The 23499-nt window shown below is 43.2% G+C and overlaps 1 protein-coding gene across 2 annotated transcripts in view; it reads right to left on the bottom strand.

Annotated features, from left to right (window-relative positions):
• Positions 1-23499, bottom strand: part of MCC (MCC regulator of WNT signaling pathway) — a 533449-nt gene that overhangs the window by 125637 nt on the left and 384313 nt on the right. For both annotated transcript variants that reach the window (XM_070377172.1, XM_005902721.3), the window contains one exon: positions 2100-2213. In XM_070377172.1, the coding sequence (XP_070233273.1) occupies positions 2100-2213 (114 nt within the window). The remainder of the gene's footprint in view (positions 1-2099; positions 2214-23499) is intronic.

Here is a 23499-nt window from a genome sequence, read left to right as displayed (position 1 = left end):
ATATAGTTTACTTGTAGAAGACTAAATGAGGACTAAGAGGAGAAAACGTCAAAGATGTAACCAGCATATGGTCAGAAGGTGTGGATATAGTACAATTGCAAAAAACTGTGGGAATGATGAAAGCATAATGCAAAAAACTTTTCAGTAACTGTATTTGTTATGGTAATACAATTATTATTATTTTGAGACGATTATATATAATACAGAATAAAGTAAACCAGTAATTATGGAATATTCTTATCCAATCATCCTCTGTAAACTTAAAAACTAAGATTGTTTTTTGTTTATGTATTTTTCGGCTGCACCACACAGCACACGGGATCTTAGATCCCCAACCACATGCCCCCTACAGTGGGAGCACAGAGTCTTAACCACTGGACCACCAGCGAAGTCTCTCGAACTAACATTTTGATTGTGAAAGAAAGGAGATACAAATAAAGTATGGAATCCAAGTAGAAGAACCCTGTAGTTTGAATTTAAATTGGAGATTAATATGAGCACCTAAGGTATTTTATCTTAAAATTTATAAATACTTACATAGATAAATAGATAGATTTATAGATACATAAATAAATAAATAACTCCCTGGCTATGTTTAAAAAGAAGCCTAAAAACAATGACCAGCCTGGAAGCAGTAAGCACCCTTAGCACCCAGACTGCAGTCTTGAAATACCATTTTCCACAAAGAAAAACCACCTTAATTCCAGGTTTGGGGGGAAAAATGTACTAGATAATCCTAAAATCATTACTAGGCTAGAGTCAAAAGATTCAGGAGCCACGTGAAGAGGTTCTTACTGTCCAAGGAGTAAACTTTGAGTTTCTACAAGGAAAATAATTACAAAAGACTGACCCAAATATGCTTAAACCCCTAAGTTCATATTTTTTTTTTTAAATAATTGGGCAGTTTCAGAAGATCATAGGTCATCAATTCATTATCTTGAAAAATGTTAAATAAAAAGAATGAAGCATTGAATCTTCTTTTCCTTTATGAACTACACCATTGTTTGAATAAATCATGCTGGTAAGTCACTTCAGTCGTGTCTGACTCTGTGCAACCCCATAGATGGTAGCCCACCAGGCTCCCCTGTCCCTGGGATTCCCCAGGCAAGAACACTGGAGTGGGTTGCCATTTCGTTCTCCAATGCATGAAAGTGAAAAGTGAAAGTGAAGTCGCTCAGTCATGTCCGACTCTTAGCGACCCCATGGACTGCAGCCTACCAGGCTCCTCCATCCACGGGATTTTCCAGGCAAGAGTACTGGAGTGGGGTGCCATTGCCTTCTCCATGAATAAATCATAGATGATGGGAAATGTCTCTATAAAAATATTCCAATTAATAACTGATAAAGAAATGGCAGAAATAAAATACTATGATTTTGTGAAGTCCTGATGCACCGGTGAACTTTGGCACTGAGTGTCAACATAGCTGCTAATATCTCTAAAGGCAAAACAACCAGATATTGGGTTGGCCAGAAAGTTTGTTTGGGGTTTTCCCTAAGGTGGAAAAACCTGAACAGACTTTTTGGCCAACCTACTACGATGTGCTTCCCAGCGGAAAAAAAATGCCTTTTACAGTCTCGCCAAAGGGACTGACCATGAATCTGACTGAATTTCTGGGATGCAGGGCCATTTTACAGGAAATAGAGGAGAGAGGAACACAGCAAACTGCACCATGGGTGAGCAATCTGGACTGTGGGAAAGTCCATAGGTCAGACGCTTTTAACAGATTAAGTGTAAAGCCAATAACGAATGGAGGGAAAACCTGTGGACTGAGAGATTCAAAGTAAACATGCAGTTTTCAAATGGGCCAGACAAAACTGGACCATCTAGGGACATACAAACTCCTGCGACAGACTGTAAAGAAGCAGGAAACACGACTGTAAACACCATGGTAGTGGTCACCTTGGGAGCAGGGGAAGCAGGGTGGGATGAGGCAGGAGGACGGACTCCTGGGATGACCAGCAGGTTTTAATTCTTTATCTGGACAGTGGTTATGAGGATGTTCAATCATTAAGCAATATTTGTATTGTGGGGATTTCTAGATCTGTTTTATCTTAAACAATTAAAAAAAAAAAAAAGTGACCCTTTCCAGATCCCTCACCTGTGCCTTGGCCAACTTCTTTTCCAGAAGGTCCCGTTCCCGCTCCGTTTGCTGCAGACGTTTATTAAGCTCCACTATATCTCCCTTGAGTGACGCCAGGGCTGCCAAGTGGAGCTGCAGTGACAAGAGGAAAGGAGTACAAGGTTAGACCCTTTGGCAAAAACTCACTTCCGTCCCTTCATTCTCTGTGATTAGTGTGATCACAAAGAAAAGGTGTCATCTGCAGCCAGACACCTTGGGTGATTTTAATCTCAGGGGACAATGGACAGAAATCAGGAGTCTTACCGCCAAGCTGGGTTATCTGTCACCCTGAATGTACCAGGGAGAACCCTATTAAGTGTGGGCGGTAGGACCTAATTGGGGGTGGTCTAATTAAACAGGGAGCAAAGCTGCTCGTCCTATGGGCTTTCCCTGAATTACTCAGCAAGGACGAGATTAAGCACTGGTGTGGACTGCCTGATTCTCAAGAAGCAAGGCAAAGGCAGGATCAAATTAACTTTTACCTTTGGGAACGTATGCAAGTTGAATGGAGCAATTCAATTTTTTCAAATTCAATCACTGATATTGCCATGTATCCAGACAGCCCAAGGGGCTGAGTAGTAAGAAAAAAATGCGAGAGCTCATTGTTTCCAGTGCTCTCCTCCTCCTCCTCAGGTTGACCCATTAACTTTCTGGCTAGCTCCTCCTTCCTCATTGACCCCCACCCCCAGACAGTCTAGAAGACTAGATGATGCTTCTGGCCTCTCAGAGCACAACCAGAGCTCTGATAAATCATGTTACAGAGAGAAGCTGAGAATCCCTTGCTGTACCTTTTTTTCCCAGCCAACCCTCTCAGAATAAGCAGAGTGAGAAAGAACGTTCTTCAGCAGATGAGCGAGTGCACCATGCGCTTCCAGGATTTCAACCTGCTCAGCTTTCAGGTTCTGCTCATTGAGCTTGGGATGCACACATGCTCGCCACCCACGTGCCCGCTGTGCTGTGCAGGCAGACGGCTGGGCTCGTTTTTAACACCTGTTCAACCACGCTCCCGAGCAACACCTGCCCACCTTCCCTGCCCCGAGTCACTACTTCTCTGTCTTCACTGTTGATCTGGGGTGGAGCTCAATCGATGTGACACTTGGGTAAGTGAGGACAATCAGAGCAAACACTCCCTCTTTATAGGAATTTTGTAGCTTCTGCCAGGAGGCTCCAGAGTACGGAGTGAGTAGATAAATGTGACCTTACAAGATGGACACTGCCGCGGTATACAACTCCACTTCAAAGATCTTAATTTCAGGTTTAGAAACAGGCTTTTTTTCTGCAGCCTGTCTCTCTACACTATCTGGTGGCTTGGGAGGCTTGGGGGAGAGTGCATAGCTGAGAAGGAGATGTAGGGCAGAGCTAGGGTTTCATAGCAGTTGTTTGTGAGACGACCACAACAGTGAGTGCACCTTCACTTATTGCGTGGGGGCTGCAAACCAACAGATCAATAACAGAGTTGAAATCAAGAATCCTTGAAATTTAAAAAAGGAAATGTCAGGCCATCTGGCAGTTATTTGTCTTCTCATGCAGGGCTAAGGCTGCTCAGAAAAGGTCACTTTACGTTTCAGATACAGGGTCTGTGTGATGAATTCTCAGCAGAGGTACCACAGTGTTCCCATTGTACAATTTTTGGGAGGCAGCTTGGCTCCCAGTGTGGGGAGAGGGACGCAAATTCAATCCCTTACATAGCTGGGTTCCCCCTTCTGCCTTTGAACTGTCAATCTGAGAATGTTCCTTCTGCGACAGACACTGTGGTCTGTTACGCAATTATGTCCTGTCTTGGGAGAAGACTCACCTCCTCACCTTTGACAAGAAGGATGAAATACATGAAGAGCTCATGTGTTCTTTAAGAAATAAGGGAGTGGAAACAAGAATCCCAACTATGTGAGCCTAGATAGACCTCCTCTCTTATCTATCTCCCCTCTTACTTCTGGGCCAAAGGGCTGCACACAGGAATTGTGCGGGAGATTCGGGGGAGGGGGAAAGCTGACAGAGGAGACTATATAGGCCACAGAGACCTTATGAACTGGGCCCAGATAGGGAGACCAACAGAGATGTTATCTCTACCACAGTACAGGGGCAGAGGAGGTTCAGTGGGATGTGGCTGAGGAGGAGAGTCATGGACTTAGAGACAATAACACCAGCTCTCCAAATGGCCAGAGGATCCATCAGATGTGCTTGTGGGGAGAGTCTCTTTGCTTCCTTGGTTGGAAAATGCTATCCATGAAATGAGACTAGATCAGTGGTTCTTAACTTGAAGATTCCTTAAGAATCTCATGAATGGGATAGGCCTTTCTTCTAGAGAGGAGAATAAACTTGGTGTTTATGCAGTGTTCCCCTCATCAACATGATGAGGCACTCTGAAGTCTATCGATGAACTCCAAACTAAGAACCATCTGGACTAGAAGCTAGATCTGTGATCCCACCTGTGGTGCAGACAGTGTCATGTGTCATGGCCACAGACGCCTGGGTGGGGCAGGTCCTTGGCACAAGACGTCTCCCACATCTGTAGGTGAGGATCTGAAACCCAGAGACTGATTGCTGACCTCAAGTCTCATGGAGAGCTTAGCACGAGAACTGAGGCCACGGGGACCTTTCCTCACTTGGCAGTGTTGTACGTGACAGTATGTTCAGTTTAATTTGAATTAATACTTTATTTAAAATATTTCTTCTCAGTGTTACATGGCAGCCTGAATGGGAGGGGAGTTTGCAGGGGAATAGACAGCTGTCTACGTATGGCACTGCTGCTGCTGCTGCTAAGTCGTTTCAGTCGTGTCCGACTCTGTGCGACCCCATGGACGGCTGCTCACCAGGTTCCTCTGTCCACAGGATTCTCCAGCCAAGAACACTGGAGTGGGTTGCCATTTCCTTCTATGAAACTATCACACTATTGTTAATTGGCTATGCCCCAATACAAAATAAAAAAAAACTTTTAAAAAGAAATATTTTGAGGAAAAAAACAGATGAATATATAACAGAAAAATAAACTAGAAAGATGGCATTCTAACTTTTTGGTGGAGGCCTCTTGGTGGTTTCTAACCTTTTTGGGATAGTTTCTAATACATTTTTGTTTTTCTTTTTTAGGAGATAGAGGCTTCTGTGTTAAAGAAACAAGAGTTATGATAGTGTCTTCTGCAGGTGAAGGTTGTAGCATAAAAACCATAGACATTTTCTATTTTCCTTCCCTGCTGCATTTTCGCTCCCTGTCCACCAGCAATTCTGATAGAAGGCAAAACTTAAACCAGGTAGAATGGACACACTTTGCTTACTGTCACTGACATGCGTTTAGCAGAAGCTAACTACAAAGGCTGGGAGGTGCAGTGGGGAGAAGTTTGCCTACAAGTTGCAAGATGAGTTGCTAAGGATCAGGCTGACCGACCCCTCTCTCACCCCCATGACTGAGTATGGGCCAAGTTCTGTTCCTAGCGTCAGAGAGCAAGAAAATATATGATGTTTGGAGTCTGTACTAGGCTCTTTCCCAACACACCTTTCTCTTAATGTTCAGATCCCGCTTTTTGATTGGTCACACTCCTGACCAGTTAAAATATCCCAGTTCTCAGGCTCCTTTGCAGTTGGAGCTAGGTGTAGCCATGGGACAAAGTGCTAGCTAAGGAGACAGAAGCCGAGGTATACGGGATTTCTCAGAAAATCTTTTTGAGGAAGGTCATGTTTTTCTCTTCCTTCAGCTTTGCTGCTTGGTATATTAACATGATGGATGGAGCTCCGGCAGCCATCTTGCTTCAGAAAGAGGAGGTCCATACTCTAGGCAGTGGAAGGTGCCGAAACAACTGTGTAGACCCTACCAGCTCTGAATTGGCTAACTCCAGACTTCATAACACAATAGCAAGAACAGAACTTCTGCTGTATAGACCACTATTATGTGGAGATATCCTTGCAAATGAAGTGGATTAATTTACAAAGAACCAGATAAACTTGGATTCACATCTCATTTGTTACTTGTTGAATTGTCTTTGAATAGCTGATTTCATCAGTTTGTGATGGGGCTGTCAAACAGGCAAAGAAGATGCCATCCATAAAATGACCAGCACAGCATGTGAAGCCAAGTGACCAGCAGTGTCTGGAACCAAGTAAGCACTCAACGAACATGCACTTCCTCTTTCCCTGCCACCTTCTAAGTCACCAAGTTTCAAGTCAACTATCTTCTCAGACTAAGCTTCACTCTAGGTAGTGAGAGGTACATTCAGACGAGGAAGTAACACAGTCCTGTCTTGGAGGCTCACTTCCCGGTGGTTAACAGCACAGGAACGAGAGGCCGCAGCTGGTTTGTGGATTCTGCTGAAATCCCAAGGCTTTAAGAGCTGACTCTCAAGCGTCTTAATTCTCTGTGAAATTTTAACCCAAGGCCTTTCAGCAGTATTGCAATGGGATCATGACACTTCCTTATACAATTTTGGGTCTAGCACATGAAGGATATAAATCCACACATACTTCATATTTCTGGAGATAAAAGATTCTGATTCCCTAAGCTGTTTTGAGCCCAGCTTCACATTCATTTTACAGAGTGTATCCAAATGAAAGTAAACCACCTGGAAATCTGGCTTCAAGACAACTGTCAAAATGGTTGTTATTTTTGGATGAAATATTACTTGACTAATACTTCACAGTTCAGCTGGCGGTAAAGACAAGCTTGTGTAGCCTCTGACAGATAAGGTGTCCAGCTGCCGGGGGCTGAGCGGGGAGCGTGCTGTGCCTTGGTGATAGCCTCTCCTAGCGCTGTTCCTGGGCTCTGTGGATAGATGTGCTTCCTGTTAGCCATTAGCCAAGAGACAAAGGGCTTCCCACTTCCTAAGACGCCCTTTTAAGCCAGCAACACAATGACTCTAATGAGCCCCCAGGAGCCTCGCTGTGTATTTATGGTTATACGGTGCTTCTTCATCTTGCTACTACTGACAATAAAAACAATGGAACACATGCTGGCTCTTTGCTGACCACTTGGCACCCTCCTATGCATTACCCCACTGGGTCTCCATCACATCCCACCTCTGGCCTACAAGGAGGCTATGATTCCCCATGTGCTAGGAACAAGTATTTTTCCCAAGGACCACGGTGGGTGAAAGGGTCCCAGAATGGGGATCGAGGCTGTCAAACTCCAGGTGAACATTTTATCCATCTTTCTGGGACTTGGGTCTGCTCTTTTACGACACTGCCGTCAAAGGGACCAAAGGCTTCCACAGTTTCACCTGAAACAGAGGAATGAGTTCATCCCCCAGTTTCCATCCAAAGACCTCAGAGCACTGACAGTGAGATGGCTGGGCTGGCCTCCCCCCACCGCATGGGCAGTCAGCTCACTCAGAGCAAACTGTGCTTGTTCATTCTCTCTCCCGTCCTTGGTCTGCTGACGTGACACGCTCCTGTAAGCCATTCACTGCCGGGAATCAATTTCCTTCCCACCAGTGATGATGGGAACATCCACCCTGGCCAGATGCCCTCCAGCTACAAGGCATTTACAATTTTAGTTCATGTGCCAACCTCTTTGACTTAGTGAACTGTTCTTTTCCTTAAAGGGGAAGAAGGGCAACTGACCTTTATTGAACACACATTCCTTTTTAAAAGAAACAGACTTAAAAAAATTTATTTAAAACTAACAATAGTTAACCCACTATATGCTGAACACATATTTTTTTTTTTTTTTTTTGTGTAATAAAGTTTTATTAAAGTATAAAGGAGATAGAGAAAGCTTCTGACATAGGCATCAGAAGGGGGCAGAAAGAGTACCTGCTTGCTAGTGTTAGGAATGGAGTTATATACTCTCCAATGAATCCAAAGAATGTCTGGAGGTTATAAAGACCTCATCAGACCTACTCCTATAATTTACATTTTAAGATAACAGAATTAGCCAGAAGGTTTAATCCAGAGACTGTCCTCAGGCAGGACACATTATTGTTATATAATCCTTGTAAACACCAGACCTACTCCCATAATTTACATTTTAAGATAACAGAATTAGCCAGAAGGTTTAATCCAGACACTGCCCTCAGGCAGGATATATTATTGTTATATAATCCTAAGGAATGTAGAGGAAAAAAAGATTTGTCCTTTCTTCCTCCTTGAGAATTCCAGACCCCTCTCTCCTTGGGGACCCCTAGACTTCTTATCAACCTGCCTAGGAGATGACTCTCTCATTCCCTTTTCTTTCAGAAGAATTATGTTGCCAAGGGAAAGGGGCATCGTTTTCATTCCATAACTACTTCCTGCTGCTTATGGGTGTAGTCCTTAAATTGTTGAGGCAACATATTCTCCTAACCCTCATATTGAGGGTCTCTGATCCAGGGGCCCCAAGTAATAGATGGAGGAGGCTGTGGCACTCATAGGAGCTTGGACAACCATTTGTAACTTAAAAGCTTTTAGACAGAAAATTCCATTATACAGTTACAGACATAAGGCAAAATAGTCATTAAACCAAGTTAAAATCAAAATGAAAAGTCACATTATGTCCATAGTTACATCAGTCCATCTTAAGGTTGTTAGATGTCATCAGTTTAAGAAGAGGCATCACACGCGATTGTTGTTGAAGATATTTGCAGACTTGGAGAAAGTCTTTTCCTTGAAGTGGAGATGTCCACCAAGGGAAGCCTTCCACTGACGAAGAGGGGAGCACTCCACAGACCCAGCAGTTAGACTGATTGTGGAATTCAGTGTAGGAGTGAGCCCAGGACAGGAGGGCATTGTCTTGAGGATCAAACGGCAGACTCAGGATTTTTGGAGTCAGCAGAAGTAGGCTCACATAGATTATCAGGCCCATCTTTTGGCTCGTCCAGACAGTCCCATTACAGAAGTGGATCGGGAAGAAAGTGGGCCAGGGGCTTCAGTAAGCACGGAGTACGTTGCCCCAGTATCTAAATCAATGGATTGGCACCCCATAGTTATTGATACCCGGGGATCCTCAGATGAAATTAGGACAGGAGCTTATGTGGGGATTCCCAGCCACCTTCAGTCCTGATTATCTTGAGAGTCCAACCCCTGAAATCTACGCCTCTGGGGGCAGTCTCTCTTCCAGTGTGGTCCTTTGCAGACCAGACATGAAGCTGGGGGTGGCTTAGATGCCTGAGGGAAATTCTGCTTGAGATGCCCCTCCTTTCCACAGTAATAGCAAGCCCATCCCTTTTCACCTGGGTCCCTGTGGGCATTTTTCTCAGGCTAGTTAAGAACAGTTCTCATAGCCATTGTGAAGGCTTCCACCTGTTCCTTTGTTTTTTTCTGCCTTTCTTTCTTTTCCTCATATTCCCTACCATAATAGACTGTCTGAGCCAGTTGCAACAGAGTATCTAAAGACTGATTTGGTCCATACGCCATTTTAATAGCTTACGGCGGGTATCTGGAGCCAGCTGAGTGAGATATCTATCCTTTAAGATCATTTTTCCCTCTTCACTTTCGGGATCAATCTCAGTGAATCTGCGAAGGGCTTCTCTCAGTCTATCTAGGAATTTACCAGGCGCTTCCTTCTCCTCCTGTTCTATGTTTGCCAATTTGCCACAGTTTAAAGGCTTAGCACGTGCCTGCCTGAGTCCTTCAAGAATACATCTGACATGGAAGTAACCTAGTGTTCATCAGCAGACGAATGGACAAGAAGGCTGTGGTACATATACACAACGGAGTATTAGCCATTAAAAAGAATATATTTGAATCAGTTCTAATGAGGTGGATGAAACTGGAGCCGATTATACAGAGTGAAGTAAGCCAGAAAGAAAAACACCAATAAAGTACAACAACGCATATATATGGAATTTAGAAAGATGGTAACGATAACCCTGTATGCGAGACAGCAAAAGAGACACTGATGTATAGAACAGTCTTTTGGACTCTGTGGGAGAGGGAGAGGGTTGGATGATTTGGGAGAATGGCATTGAAACAGGTATAATATCATATATGAAATGAGTCGCCAGTCCAAGTTCGATGCAGGATACAGGATGCTCGCGGCTGGTGCACTGGGATGACCCAGAGGGACAGTATGGGAAGGGAGGTGGGAGGGGAGTTCAGGATGGGCGGTGGGGGGGGGGAGAACACATCTGACAAAACAACTCTGATCCCATCTTCCTTTAGCTGTGTTGTAGTCCCAGTCTGGTTCTGTAGCTGGGACCACCTGATTTCCAGTGGGGAGGGCGGTTATCTCATCCTCCCTCTTCCTTACTGATTTATTACCAAACCATTCATCTCCATAAGTAACCGCTTTTCCCAAAACTTGAGTTTTTGAGTTGGGAGTCAGCGTTTGTCCCAAGATATACATCACATCCTTCCAAGTAAGGTCATAAAGCACAGTAACACCTTTAAAAGCTCTAGTATATTTTTCTGGGTCCTCTAAATAGTCTCCCAGATCCTCCTTGATTCTTTGTATTTCTTAATAAGAAAAAGGCTTATTAACTCTCATAGACTGATTATTTCTCCCAGTGGGTGCTTCATGAAGAGGCAACAGCTGTGTGGCTATTCGTCAGTCTCTCTGGCTGCTCTGCACATATGATCCCAGGGATAGATTGGAGAAACCTGCTTTGTCTCCTGTCCTCCATCTCATCTAGCAAAGTAGGAGGACAGGAGGGAGCTGAAGGAGTCACACCCAAATCTATACCCTTAGGACATGTCTGGTATATTTCGCAGAGAAAAAAAGGGCAACACATATGCTACTTCTACCCATTTCCTTTGTTTTCTACAGAACCGGTCTAACTGTAAAACAGGATTATACTTAAGAGACCCTCCAACCGGCCACCATTCGCCATCCTCCAATGGATACCCTGGCCATGCAGTAGCACATAGGAAGACCAGGTGTGTCTTCTTTAAACCCTGGGGATCAAATCTATCCCAGGTTTTCAGGATATAGTTCAAAGGAGTGAGGCTGGAATTGTTAGCTCCCATCTGTAAGAGAGAAAAAAGTGACAAGCGCCATCTTTCTACTGGAGGCATCCCTCCCTGCTCTAGATGGGGGTGTAGACAGACTTTACACCAAAGCTTTCCTTCCCTGGTCGGACTTAGTCTGTCCCTTATCAACGCAGGCGACCCACTCATCCCTCCCGGTTCTACTAACTAGATGGGGCGGAGATGCACCAGGGGTAGACCTGATGGCATCCCTGACTGCTGCCCAGCTCCTCACCATTAAAACCTTGCTTGCCTCTGATGCCACCCAGGGTGCAATCAGAGTAACCTGGAATGCCTCCCAGGCTAAGCCGCTGGGGGAAACATTTGTCACCTGAGTGCCTGTGCATGACCCTGAGTATATTCCTGACCACAATAAGACCAATACGAACATAAAACTGTTCAAAACATCATCACACCAGTATAAGAGCCTCCTCTGGTCCACTAAGAGCCAGTGTTACCAAAGGAAAAAAAAAAACCCATTGTAGTTCTAGTCTGAGTAACCTTTAACCTCAGAGATGCTCTTGTAGCTAAAGCTCCATCTAACTTCCGAACTTTCGACTCCTAGTGAGGCTAGGCACTTCCTGACTACCAATCCAAGTTTGGGACCTAAGTCACAGGACACAGTAACAGCATAGATCACAAGTCCCTTGAAAGTCTATGATCTGATAGATTAGGTTAGTACTTCTAATTTCCAAGGAGTTATGAAATGGTCAAAGAGACTGAAAAGTTTGACTGAGAAAAGAGAGTTTGGTCCACACGCTTTGCCCATTTCTGCTTGGGCCAAAGGAGACACTGAGTGCCTCTTGGCATTGGCAGGTTGGTATAAACCCCCGACAGGTTTCTGCCATAAGCCGTTTGAAGTCACTGCCAAACCGCAGAGCAGGGTTCCTCACTTGCTTCACGCAGGGCATTTCATTCATTCACGGAAGCACACCGTAGAGTTAGTAAAGTACAGCAGAAAACATGTTCGCTAAGAGAACAAAGAACTAGAGCTTCAAGCATCTTTACCTTGTCCTCAAGAATCCCAGAAAAGCCTCCAAGATGAAAGGCTGTTGCTGAACCAAACAAAGATGCCAGGATTCTTGGCCTTCGGAGGAGAAGAATTCAATCTGGGGCCAGAGACGAGACTTGATCGCTCAGAGCTTTTGTGTAATAAAGTTTTATTAAAGTATAAAGGAGATACAGAAAGCTTCTGACATAGGCATCAGAAGGGGGCAGAAAGAGTACCCCTGAACACATATTTTTGACAGGTTCTACACTAAGTCACTAAGTGATTTCTGCCTTTTACCTAATTTAATCAGCTGCAGGGTCCTGCAAAAAAAAAAAAAAAAAACTGTCACAACCCCAATGCCAAGCTCTGGGAATATTTTAAGAATCCCAGGCAATGTGATAGTAGTAAGTCATAACATTAATAGTTATCATTTGCTGAATGTTTATTGGGTACCAGGCACTTGGGCTAAGCACAATTCATGTGGTATCTCATTTAACCCTCACCGCATTTAGGTATTACACCTCCTTCTGACAAATGAGGAACCAAGGCACACAGCAGACATAGGAAATCAGCCCAAGGGCAAGAAACTGAGAAACAGTAGAAGAGACAATAACAGAGACGCTCACGATCTGTCTCTGCTGTGTGCCTCGCTGGCACTTCCAACTCAACATGCCACTGCTCTCCTGGTTTGCAGGATACACATGTGTGTACGTGTGTGGGTGGGAGGGCAGGTGTGCACATTGGCAGGGTGGGGTCATGCAGAGAATCAGGGCAGGCAGAGTGGCAGGGCAAGCCCTGTAGCAACAGTGATGAAGCTTGGGGCTGGCAGTCAGCTCAACTCAGTGTGAATTTGGGGTCTCTAACTTCAGGTGCTTTTTTATCCTTTGGTCTGTATCAGAGGGTCCTGCCCTGAGTTCTGTGCCTGGGGCTTTGCACACTTTATTTGCCCAATGGTCCCAGAATGGATTTGCTGAAGCAACTGCCCAAGGCAGCTTCATTATATACAGAACCAATCAGTAACAATCTTTTCCCCAGAAGTTGAAAGAGCGTTCAGAATCACACACAACCTTATGGCTGGCAAGGGAATTCAAGAATGTCTAGTTCAATTCCTTCATTGTAAAGACATTAAAACAGAGTCAGAGAAACAAGTTTCACCAAATTGAGATTTCCTCATTCCCTCTCCGGAGGATTCCTGCTCTATCATACGGCAATCAAGGAGCTCTTGGGTAAACGTCTATGTCTACATCCCAGCCCTGTCCTTGAAAATAGCAGGAGACATCTGTACATGAGAAAGCAGCCTCATTCAGCCTCCTCTGCGAGACTCCCCCGACCCCGCACATTCTAATTCAGATACAGAAAGCACAAAATCCCTCGCTAAAGGGGAACATTCCCTGACAGATGGACACAATCGGACCTGTTCAGTGACTTCCAGGACTGGAGGATTCCTATTTACTGCCAGAATTCCAGCTAGGGGCACCTGCTGTGTATATTTCAAGAAAGAATGCTCATAGCCTTGAAGCTTAAAACTCATTAAACACCATCTACAAGACTGCCCTGCTGCATGCTCATCACTTTATTTGCTGTCCTAGACCAACTCAGAGATCATCAGCTTTTTGTTTTTCATTTTACCTGATTTCACTGGTCAGTGATCTCTGAGTTACTTTATAAATCTACACTGAAATTCAATGGTCGAAAACAGCACTCTGTCCCCTTCAACATGGTAGCACTAAAATACCATCTGATAGAAAAACTGATCACCTTCAAGAGGACCTGATGTAGGTGACGATGCCAAATCGCAAAGCAGGAACCAAGTACTAACTGTGAACAGCCACATCATCATTCCTGGGATCCTCCTAAGGCAATTCTTCCCTTGCTTCAAATCAACAGCTGGGGGAGAAGGCTGTCAAAGAGAGGAGGTATCCAAGACTGACCCTCTCAACTTTGAAGATAACCCTCAATCCCACTCCATCTGCAAAAATATGCTCCTCTAAAAATAAGTCACATTGAATTTGCAGATTGCCTTGGGTAGTATACTCATTTTACCAGTATTAATTCTTCCAATCCATGAACACAATGTATTTCTCCATCTGCTTAGTCTTCAATTTTCTTTCATCAGTGTCTTACAGTTTTCTGAATACAGGTCTTTTACCTCCATAGGTACGTTTATTCCCAGGTTTGTTTTTTTTTTTTTTGATGTGATGGTAAATGGGATTATTTCTTTAATTTCTCTTGCTTATAGTTTGTTGTTAGTACATAGAAAAACAGATTTTTGAATATTAATTTTGTATCCTGCAACTTCACTGAATTCATTGATGAGCTGAAGTGGTTTTCCTGTGGCATCTTTAGCAGTCGTGTCTGACTCTTTGCCACCCCATGGACTGTAGCCTACCAGGGTCCTCTGTCCATGGGATTTTCCAGGCAGTAGTACTGGAGTGGGTTGCCATTTCCTTCTCCAGAATGTATAGTATCATGTTATCTACAGTGACAGTTTTACTTCTTCCCTTCCAGTTTGGATTTCTTTTCTTTCTTCTTCTTCTCTGATTGCTATTGTTCAGATCACATCAGATCAGTCGCTCAATCGTGTCCGACTCTTTGCGACCCCATGAATTGCAGCAGGCCAGGCCTCCCTGTCCATCACCAACGCCGGGAGTTCACTCAGACTCACGTCCATTGAGTCAGTGATGCCATCCAGCCATCTCATCCTCTGTCGTCCCCTTCTCCTCCTGCCCCCAATCCCTCCCAGCATCACAGTCTTTTCCAATGAGTCAACTCTTCGCATGAGGTGGCCAAAGTACTGGAGTTTCAGCTTTAGCATCATTCCTTCCAAAGAAATCCCAGGGCTGATCTCCTTCAGAATGGACTGGCTGGATCTCCTTGCAGTCCAGGGACTCTCAAGAGTCTTCTCCAACACCACAGTTCAAAAGCATCAATTCTTCAGCCTTCTTCACAGTCCAACTCTCACATCCATACATGACCACAGGAAAAACCATAGCCTTGACTAGATGGACCTTGGTTGGCAAAGTAATGTCTCTGCTTTTGAATATGCTATCTAGGTTGGTCATAACTTTCCTTCCAAGGAGTGAGCGTCTTTTAATTTCATGGCTGCAGTCACCATCTGCAGTGATTTTGGAGCCCAGAAAAATAAAGTCTGACCCTGTTTCCACTGTTTCCCCATCTATTTCCCATGAAGTGATGGGACCGGATGCCATGATCTTCGTTTTTTGAATGTTGAGCTTTAAGCCAACTTTTTCACTCTCCTCTTTCACTTTCATCAAGAGGCTTTTGAGTTCCTCTTCACTTTCTGCCATAAGGGTGGTGTCATCTGCATATCTGAGGTTATTGATATTTCTCCCGGCAATCTTGATTCCAGCTTGTGTTTCTTAGAAGTTAAATAAACAGGGTGACAATATACAGCCTTGACGAACTCCTTTTCCTATTTGGAACCAGTCTGTTGTTCCATGTCCAGTTCTAACTGTTGCTTCCTGACCTGCATACAAATTTCTCAAGAGGCAGATCAGGTGGTCCGGTATTCCCATCTCTTTCAGAATTTTCCACAGTTGATTGTGATCCACACAGTCAAAGGCTTTGGCATAGTCAATAAAGCAGAAATAGATATTTTTCTGGAACTCTCTTGCTTTTTCTATGATCCAGCAGATGTTGGCAATTTGATCTCTGGTTCCTCTGCCTTTTCTAAAACCAGCTTGAACATCAGGAAGTTCACGGTTCACGTATTGCTAAAGCCTGGCTTGGAGAATTTTGAGCATTACTTTACTAGTGTGTGAGATGAGTGCAATTGTGCGTAGTTTTGAGCATTCTTTGGCATTGCCTTTCTTTGGGATTGGAATGAAAACTGACCTTTTCCAGTCCTGGGGCCACTGCTGAGTTATCCAAATTTGCTGGCATATTGAGTGCAGCACTTTCACAGCATCATCTTTCAGGATTTGGAATAGCTCAACTGGAATTCCATCACCTCCACTAGCTTTGTTCATAGTGATGCTTTCTGAGGCCCACTTGACTTCACATTCCAGGATGTCTGGCTCTAGGTCAGTGATCACACCATTGTGATTATCTGGGTCATGAAGATCTTTTTTGTACAATTCTTCTGTGTATTTTTGCCACCTCTTCTTAATATCTTCTGCTTCTGTTAGGTCCATACCATTTCTGTCCTTTATTGAGCTCATCTTTGCATGAAATGTTCCTTTGGTATCTCTGATTTTCTTGAAGAGATCCCTAGTCTTTCCCATTCTGTTGTTTTCCTCTGTTTCTTAGCATTGATCGCTGAAGAAGGCTTTCTTATCTCTTCTTGCTATTCTTTGGAACTCTGCATTCAGATGTTTATATCTTTCCTTTTCTCCTTTGTTTTTCACTTCTCTTCTTTTCACAGCTATTTGTAGGGACTCCCCAGACAGCCATTTTGCTTTTTTTGCATTTCTTTTCCATGGGAATGGTCTTGATCCCTGTCTCCTGTACAATGTCATGAACATGTCCAAAACTATGTTGAATAAAAGTCAAGGGTGGGTATCCTTGACTTGTACCTGATCTTACAGAAAATGCTTTCAGTTTATCACCATTAAGTAGGATGTTAGCTGTGGCCTTCAATATGGCCTTCATTATGCTGAGTTACACTCCCTTTAATCCCACTTTCTGGAGTTTTTATCATAAATGATATTGAATTTTGTCCAAGACTTTTTCTGCATCTATTTAAACCATCATATGATTTTTATTCTTCAATTTGTTATTGTGATGTATCACATTGATTTGCAGATAATTAAAAAATCCTTTCATACCAACTAGAGAAAACATTTAAAAAATTTGTATGGAAACACAGAGGACCCTGAATAGCCAAAACAACCTTGAGAAAGATGAAGAGAACTAAAGGAATCATGCTCCTTAACGTCAGGCTACACTACAGTGCTACAGTCATGAAAACAGTGTAGTAGGGGCACAAAAAGACAGAGACCAATGGAGCAGAAGAGAGAGTCCAGAAATAAACGCACACACTTATAATCAATTAATCTATGACAAGGAGGCAGGAACATACAATGGAGAAAAGACAGCCCCTTCAACGAGCAGTGCTCGGAAAACTGAGCGGCTACATGTAAAAGAGTGAAACTAGAAATTTCTTTAACACTATATACAACGACAAAGTCAAAATGGATTAAAGACCTAAATGTATGACGAAACCAGTAAAACTCCTAGAGTAAAACATAAGCAGAACACTCTTTGACATACATTTTAGCAATATATTTGTTTTATCCCTTTCCTAAAACAAAGGAAATAAAAGCAAAAATAAACAAGTGGGACCGAATTAAACTTAAAAACTTTTTCACAGTAAAGGAAACCATTGACAAAACAAAAAGACAACCTACGGAACAGGAGAAAACATTTGCAAATGATGTGCCCAATAAAGGGTTAATATTCAACATATATAAATGGCTCATACAACTCAACATCAAAAAAACAAACAACCCAATTAAAAAATGGGCAGAAGAACTGAACAGACATTTTTCCAAAGAACGACGCAGATGGCCAACAGGCACATGAAAAGATATCCAACATCGCTAAGCATCAGGGAAATGCAAATCCAAACCCCAGTGAGATATCATCTCACGCCTTTCAGAAAGGCTATCATCAAAAAGAACACTAATGTTGGCAAAGACATGGAGAAAAGGGAACCCTCATACACTGTGGGTGGTAATGTAAATTAGTGCAGCCATTGTGGAAAATAATACAAAAGTTTCTCAAAAAACTTAGAATAGGACTACCAAAGGACATACCACTTCCATTCCTGGGCATACATCTGAAAAAACAAACAAACAAACAAAAAAAAAAACTAGTTCAAAAAGATATACATAATTCAATGTTTATAATAGTATTATTTACAATAACCAAGATTTGGAAGCAATCTAACTGTCCATCAACAGATGAATGGCTAAAGAAGATGATATATATATATATCATCTTCTTTATCCATTTCTTATACACACACACACACACACATATATACACAATGGAATACTACTTAGTCATGAAAAGGAACAAAGTTTTGCCACTTGCCAACAATGTGGATGGACTTGGAGGGGATTATGCTAAATCAAGTAAGTCAGACAGAGAAAGACAAATATATACAACATATACAGAATCTAAAAAATAAAACAAACTAGTGAACAGAACAAAAAGAAGCTGACTCATAGACTCACAAATATGGAGAACATCTGTGATTACCACCGGGGAGAGTAAAAGGGGTACGGGCAATATCGCAGTAGAGGATTAAGAGGTACAAACTACTAGGTATAACATAGTCTATAAGGATATATTGTATGATACAGGGAATAAAGCCAATATTTTATAATAACTATAAATGGAGAACAACCTTTAAAAACTGTGAATCACTACACTGTATACCTTATATAACATTATGTATCAACTATAATTCAATACTATGTGGGTGCTCAATAAAAAGGAAATCACAATTTTTATTGGAAATAACATTAGCTATTATGTGGACGTGTTCTATTGCTATTGCTATATTTAAACCATGTGACATGCACTTTCTCAGTTATTCTTCATATAGCCTTTGGAATAAGTACTGTTGTTAACCCCAGTTTAAGAAGTTAGTAATTGAGGTTTAGAAGTTCAGTAACTTGTCAAACGAGTGAGTGGCAGAGCTAGAATGAAAACCAGGTCTGTCTAACCCCAGACTCCATTCACAATCACCACGCCTTGCGCTCTGCGACAGAATATCCTAGCACTCCTGAGATCCTTTCAGATCCTTGCATGTAACTGCTGAGAAGATAGAGTCTCAGAAAGGTCTTTTTATCAGAGGGGAGAAAGCAGATCTGCAAAATTAGAATGATGGAAAGGTATAAAAAGTTTCTTTAAAACATCCAACATTTTGAGAAACAAAAGACCATTCAGCTGATATCAGACCCAGGAAAGAATCAGACAAAAGTTAATCTCCAGCCATTTCCATACTATGAGGGAAAATTAAAGAGGGAAATATTGTAGTGCAGGAGAAAAAAAAGCTCTTAATTATGCTAACTAAGTAGTATGTGGGAGGAAAAGTTACTTTAACTGAAAGATCTTAAAATATCTAAACAGAAAAATTTACATATATATATGTATATATTTTAAAATTTATTATACAGTAGTTGCTAGTAAAAATAAGTCACAGCATTTTCCACTAATAAATTCTTACTTTTTTGTGGTGTTATTTATTTTCAAGGGAAACCAAAATTACATGTAATACAAATTTGGAAAGAAGTACAAACAAAGTAAAGACACTCCAATAAACTGACAGCACCCACTTAAATTTCAAGGTGGGCTGCATTCTAATGACACATTGTGAAGGAGATTGAGATGTAACAATTAAATCCTGCTAATCAGAGGACATGAATATTTCAGTATGTTCTAAATACTGATGTGATCCCTGCAGAAGCTCCCACAGAGAATTATATGAACGTGAGTAAAGGACTTCCCTGACAAAGTCTGCATTGTTCATAAATTTTTATATTGATCCAATTGAGTAGAATTCCCCATTCTAAAGAAACCAAGTACCCTTAAATGGTGAAACATTCGATAAACTCAGCATATCAGGAAAAACCAAGGTATTTTTACAGCAATAGTTGAATGCTTTGGAAGTACCCTATTTTTTTTAACTGGACAGAGGACAATGTTTTTCCTTTGGGAAAACAACTGAAGATTTAGAGACGTGTGTGTGTGTGTGTGTATGTGTGTGTGTGTGTATACAGACACACACTTATATACACATACATATATTAACACACACGTATATACATATGGACTTTCTATGTATACAAAACCTAAGGCACACGGTCCCAGTCTTTTCATTCTAGTACAGAAGACAGCCAAGATGTCAACTATTGAGATAGTTCAGAACAATCATCTTCAAATGTGTTCCCAAAATTTGAGAGATATTTCCACATGCACTATTTCTTTTAAAGAAAATTCCTTTAAAACCCTTGATGTCATAACAAGCTCCCATTTCAAGGAAAGCTCAGGGGGGCCCTGGCTTCGCCTTCCTAACCACCGGCTGCTAACTGTTGGGCCGTCTCACCACAAACTGCTGCATCGAATCCAAAGCACCAGGAAAAGGTAGACGACACATTTCCGATCAGCTCAGTGTTCTCCCCCACCAGGGGCCCTGCTGACTGCTTCAGGGAGCAGTATGTTTAGATAGAAGAGAAGGTCTGAACCTTCCCTCCCTTCCAGATCACCTAACCCAGTCAATACCAGTCCCAACTAGGACTTGTTCCCTGAAAAAGGAAGAAAGTGAGAGAGGGAGAAAATGATGGGAAAATCAGTGGTTAAGAACAGAGGCCTTACAACAAAACAGGAAGTCCAGACCTGAGTACTAGTTCAAGCTTGTTAAGTTGTTAACATTTTCCAAGACTTCGTTTACTTGTAAAATGGCAATGATATCCAACCACACAAGAGTTGTAAAGTTTCAATGAATGTTACTACAGGCAACTCACCTAACACAATGGTGCCTGACACAAGGTTAGCCACAATAACTATTGTCCTTTTTATTATCATCGTGATCATGGCATGCTTTGTGCTTGCTAAAAAGTATCAGGGCAACTTTGGGCCTTGAAAGCATTGATGAGTTGCTCTCCTATCTGTTTACACAAACACTGATTAAGCAATCAGAATGGCTCATCATCACCTTGAGACCCAGGTCACAGTAGTCAGAGTAACCTACAATTTGCCTGCCTTCCAAAATGTGCCACTGGATCAGCTGCTCCCTTCATCCTGGCGGGGCCTGCAGGTAAGCGGGCAAACACGCTTACCCTCAACAGTCTAGAAAGTGGAGGCGCCTCACACCCGGTCTCTACCCCTGACCTCCTGGCTCTTCATAGCACAAGGTAAGAGAGGGTCAAGACCCAAGTGGGACATAGGCAGTGACCCCAGATGAACCTCCACAAAAATGTATCTGAAGACAGAGGAGCTTACTGTAAGCAAGGATATGCACAAAGATCTGTTCATGATGGGAACAAAAATGGAAAAATAGTAGGTGCGTAAATTGTATGATTTGCCTGATACATTGACTTCTTAACAAAACAGAGAAACACATGATTAGCATGGTAATCTTAATTTCCCATATGGATGCTGAGTCAATTCATTTCACTTATTTTCCACTTATCCCCACCAACCACCCAGAGCTGGTTTCCCTTCTCCTCTACTGCTCCTCTAGCCTTTCACTCCTCTTTATTTTTTTACAATACTTACTATTACCTGACAATATATCATTTGAGTTTTTTATTAATTCATTCCCCCATGAGGCTATGAGTTCCAAGAAGGCAGGCATGTCATGGAACTTGGGCAACAACCAATGGAGAAGATGAGCTGTGCCTGGCCCACGGAGAACTTCACACAGATTTGTTGAATGGATAAATTTAGAAAATTAGAAGATACGGATAAAAAACCTCACATTATCTTTACCCCTACCACCTACAGATATGTCAGGTATTTTTCTGTGTGTAAATAGAAATAGCTTATAAACAGAACTGAGGTGAAACAATATTGAACACAGTACTCTCTTCTATACTTCAAACTCTCCAAATAATTCACTAAGTGGAAGGAACCGCAAGGGGGCGGCACCGTCTTTGAGCCTTCAGCACACAGCTGACCTATCCTAGTCACCTTTACTGCCCCGCATTCACCATGGGTATCCAGGGTCAAATGGTTTCGATCACATGATCTGAGTCTGAGGCGCCACGACTGCGGACTTGGATGGTGCCCAGCACCAGATGGTTTATAGCCGTGCTGCACAAACTGGAAACACCGCCGGCAGCAGAGGGAAGCGGCGGGGAGATCCCTGCACTAGCTCTGTCAGTACCCAGCACGGGTGGGGGGGCAAGCAGGGAAGTGCAGGAGAAGGGCGGGGAGAACTCTGGGGCCACATACACCCGGAGAGACCCCGCTCCTGCAAGTGAGCCATTAACCCACCCAAGCGTGTGCCCCCCACCCTCTGTCAGCGCCTGCCCAGCCAGCACCTGCGGAGTGTTTCACAAGCCCTCGTCAAATCAGGAGGATGTCAGAGCTGCAGATGAAAGATGTAATGCCAGCAAGTGCACCCAGGACAAGAACAAAGCGCTGTGGTTTCTGAGTCCAGCCTAACGGGATTCTGGCGCCTTTCCTATAAGGGGCTCCGAGTCCCTCAGAGGCACCCTGCCTTCACAATGTGAATTCAAAAGGTGGCTCACAGCTCAGCACTATTTCAATAAACAAAGCCTCCCTTTCTTCTCCCTACCTACAAAGAATATGTTTTTATCACATACGCCTTCACAATTTTCTTTCGTACAAATTGATTTATTCCCCTCCCCGGCCCCCTCCATCAGGCAAACTGAAATGATTAAGTACAGCGGGGGGGCGTGACAACTCATTGGGAGCAGCCTGCGAAGCTGAGGACACTGTGGGGCCTCCCGTAACGTGTGTGCTCATCTTGACCCACTCCTGCTGTTGTGGGCCTGCTGAACTACCCTCGAGAGAAGCAGCAGGAAGGATGAAGAGGAGCCCACAGCGGATGGCTGATGAGACACATTCCTTTGGATGCAGATCTGATCAGTTGCTTCTGACTTTTGCTCTGAGTGGAAGGAGCTGCAAGTGGGGAGGCACCATCTTTGAGTCTCCAGCACACCCAGCACGGTGTGGACGCAGGCAGGGAGGGACAAGCTGGGCGCTCAGGCGGGTGGGGAGTCCCGGGGTGACCAAACAGCACACAGCTCTTGGAAGGAAGGTGTTCTTTCAGCACACATGTTTGATGTGGCACTGTTTTCTTCCCATCATTTAGGTTCATTTGCAAACTGCACTCCTCTGCTTATCAGGGAGGAACCACAGAATTTTCCCAAGCTCATGAAGTCCAACCTTAACCAGTAGCTCCAACACACCATAGAAAAAGAGGTGACACCTAATCCTTAGTTTTTGCACTGTCCACCCTCTCCCCAACACTCCTTCCTCTTACCTCCCCTATTTGCTTCAGTCATGTCTGACTCTTTCCCACCCTATGGACCATAGCGCCTCTGTCCATGGGACTCTCCAGGCAAGAATCCCGGACTGGGGTGCCATGCCCTCCTCCAAGGAATCTTCCTGGCCTGGGGATCAAACCCGAGTCTCAGGTCTCCTGCATTGGCAGCTGGGTTCTTTACCACTAGCACCACCTGGGAAACCCATATACACATAGTACTAGAACGCAAACCAAAAATTCACTAAGGCAGCCTAATTTTGTTTCCTGCAAGTGGTAAGACAGTATGCAGAGAAAGTATTAAATATTCTTAAAGGCTGCTTAAGAATGAAACATTTCTAACCTTCATAAAAACACCAAAGCAAAGGTTAAATCTGGCAGTGACTAGAAACACTGCAGTTTCAACAACACAAAACCCACATTGACTCAAACTGTTAAAGCTAAGCTTCAGCTGAAGCAGTTTACACTGTCAATCACCAGGCACATGGCTGGAAACAACGGTGAGCAAGCTTTTGCCTGATACACAGAGGCCATCTCCT

The sequence above is a fragment of the Bos mutus genome, chromosome 10, assembly GCF_027580195.1.
Source record: "Bos mutus isolate GX-2022 chromosome 10, NWIPB_WYAK_1.1, whole genome shotgun sequence".
In the NCBI taxonomy this organism is placed as follows: Eukaryota; Metazoa; Chordata; class Mammalia; order Artiodactyla; family Bovidae; genus Bos; species Bos mutus.
The sequence above is the reverse complement of the archived record's forward strand: the minus strand, read 5'-3'. Positions and strand labels throughout refer to the sequence as shown.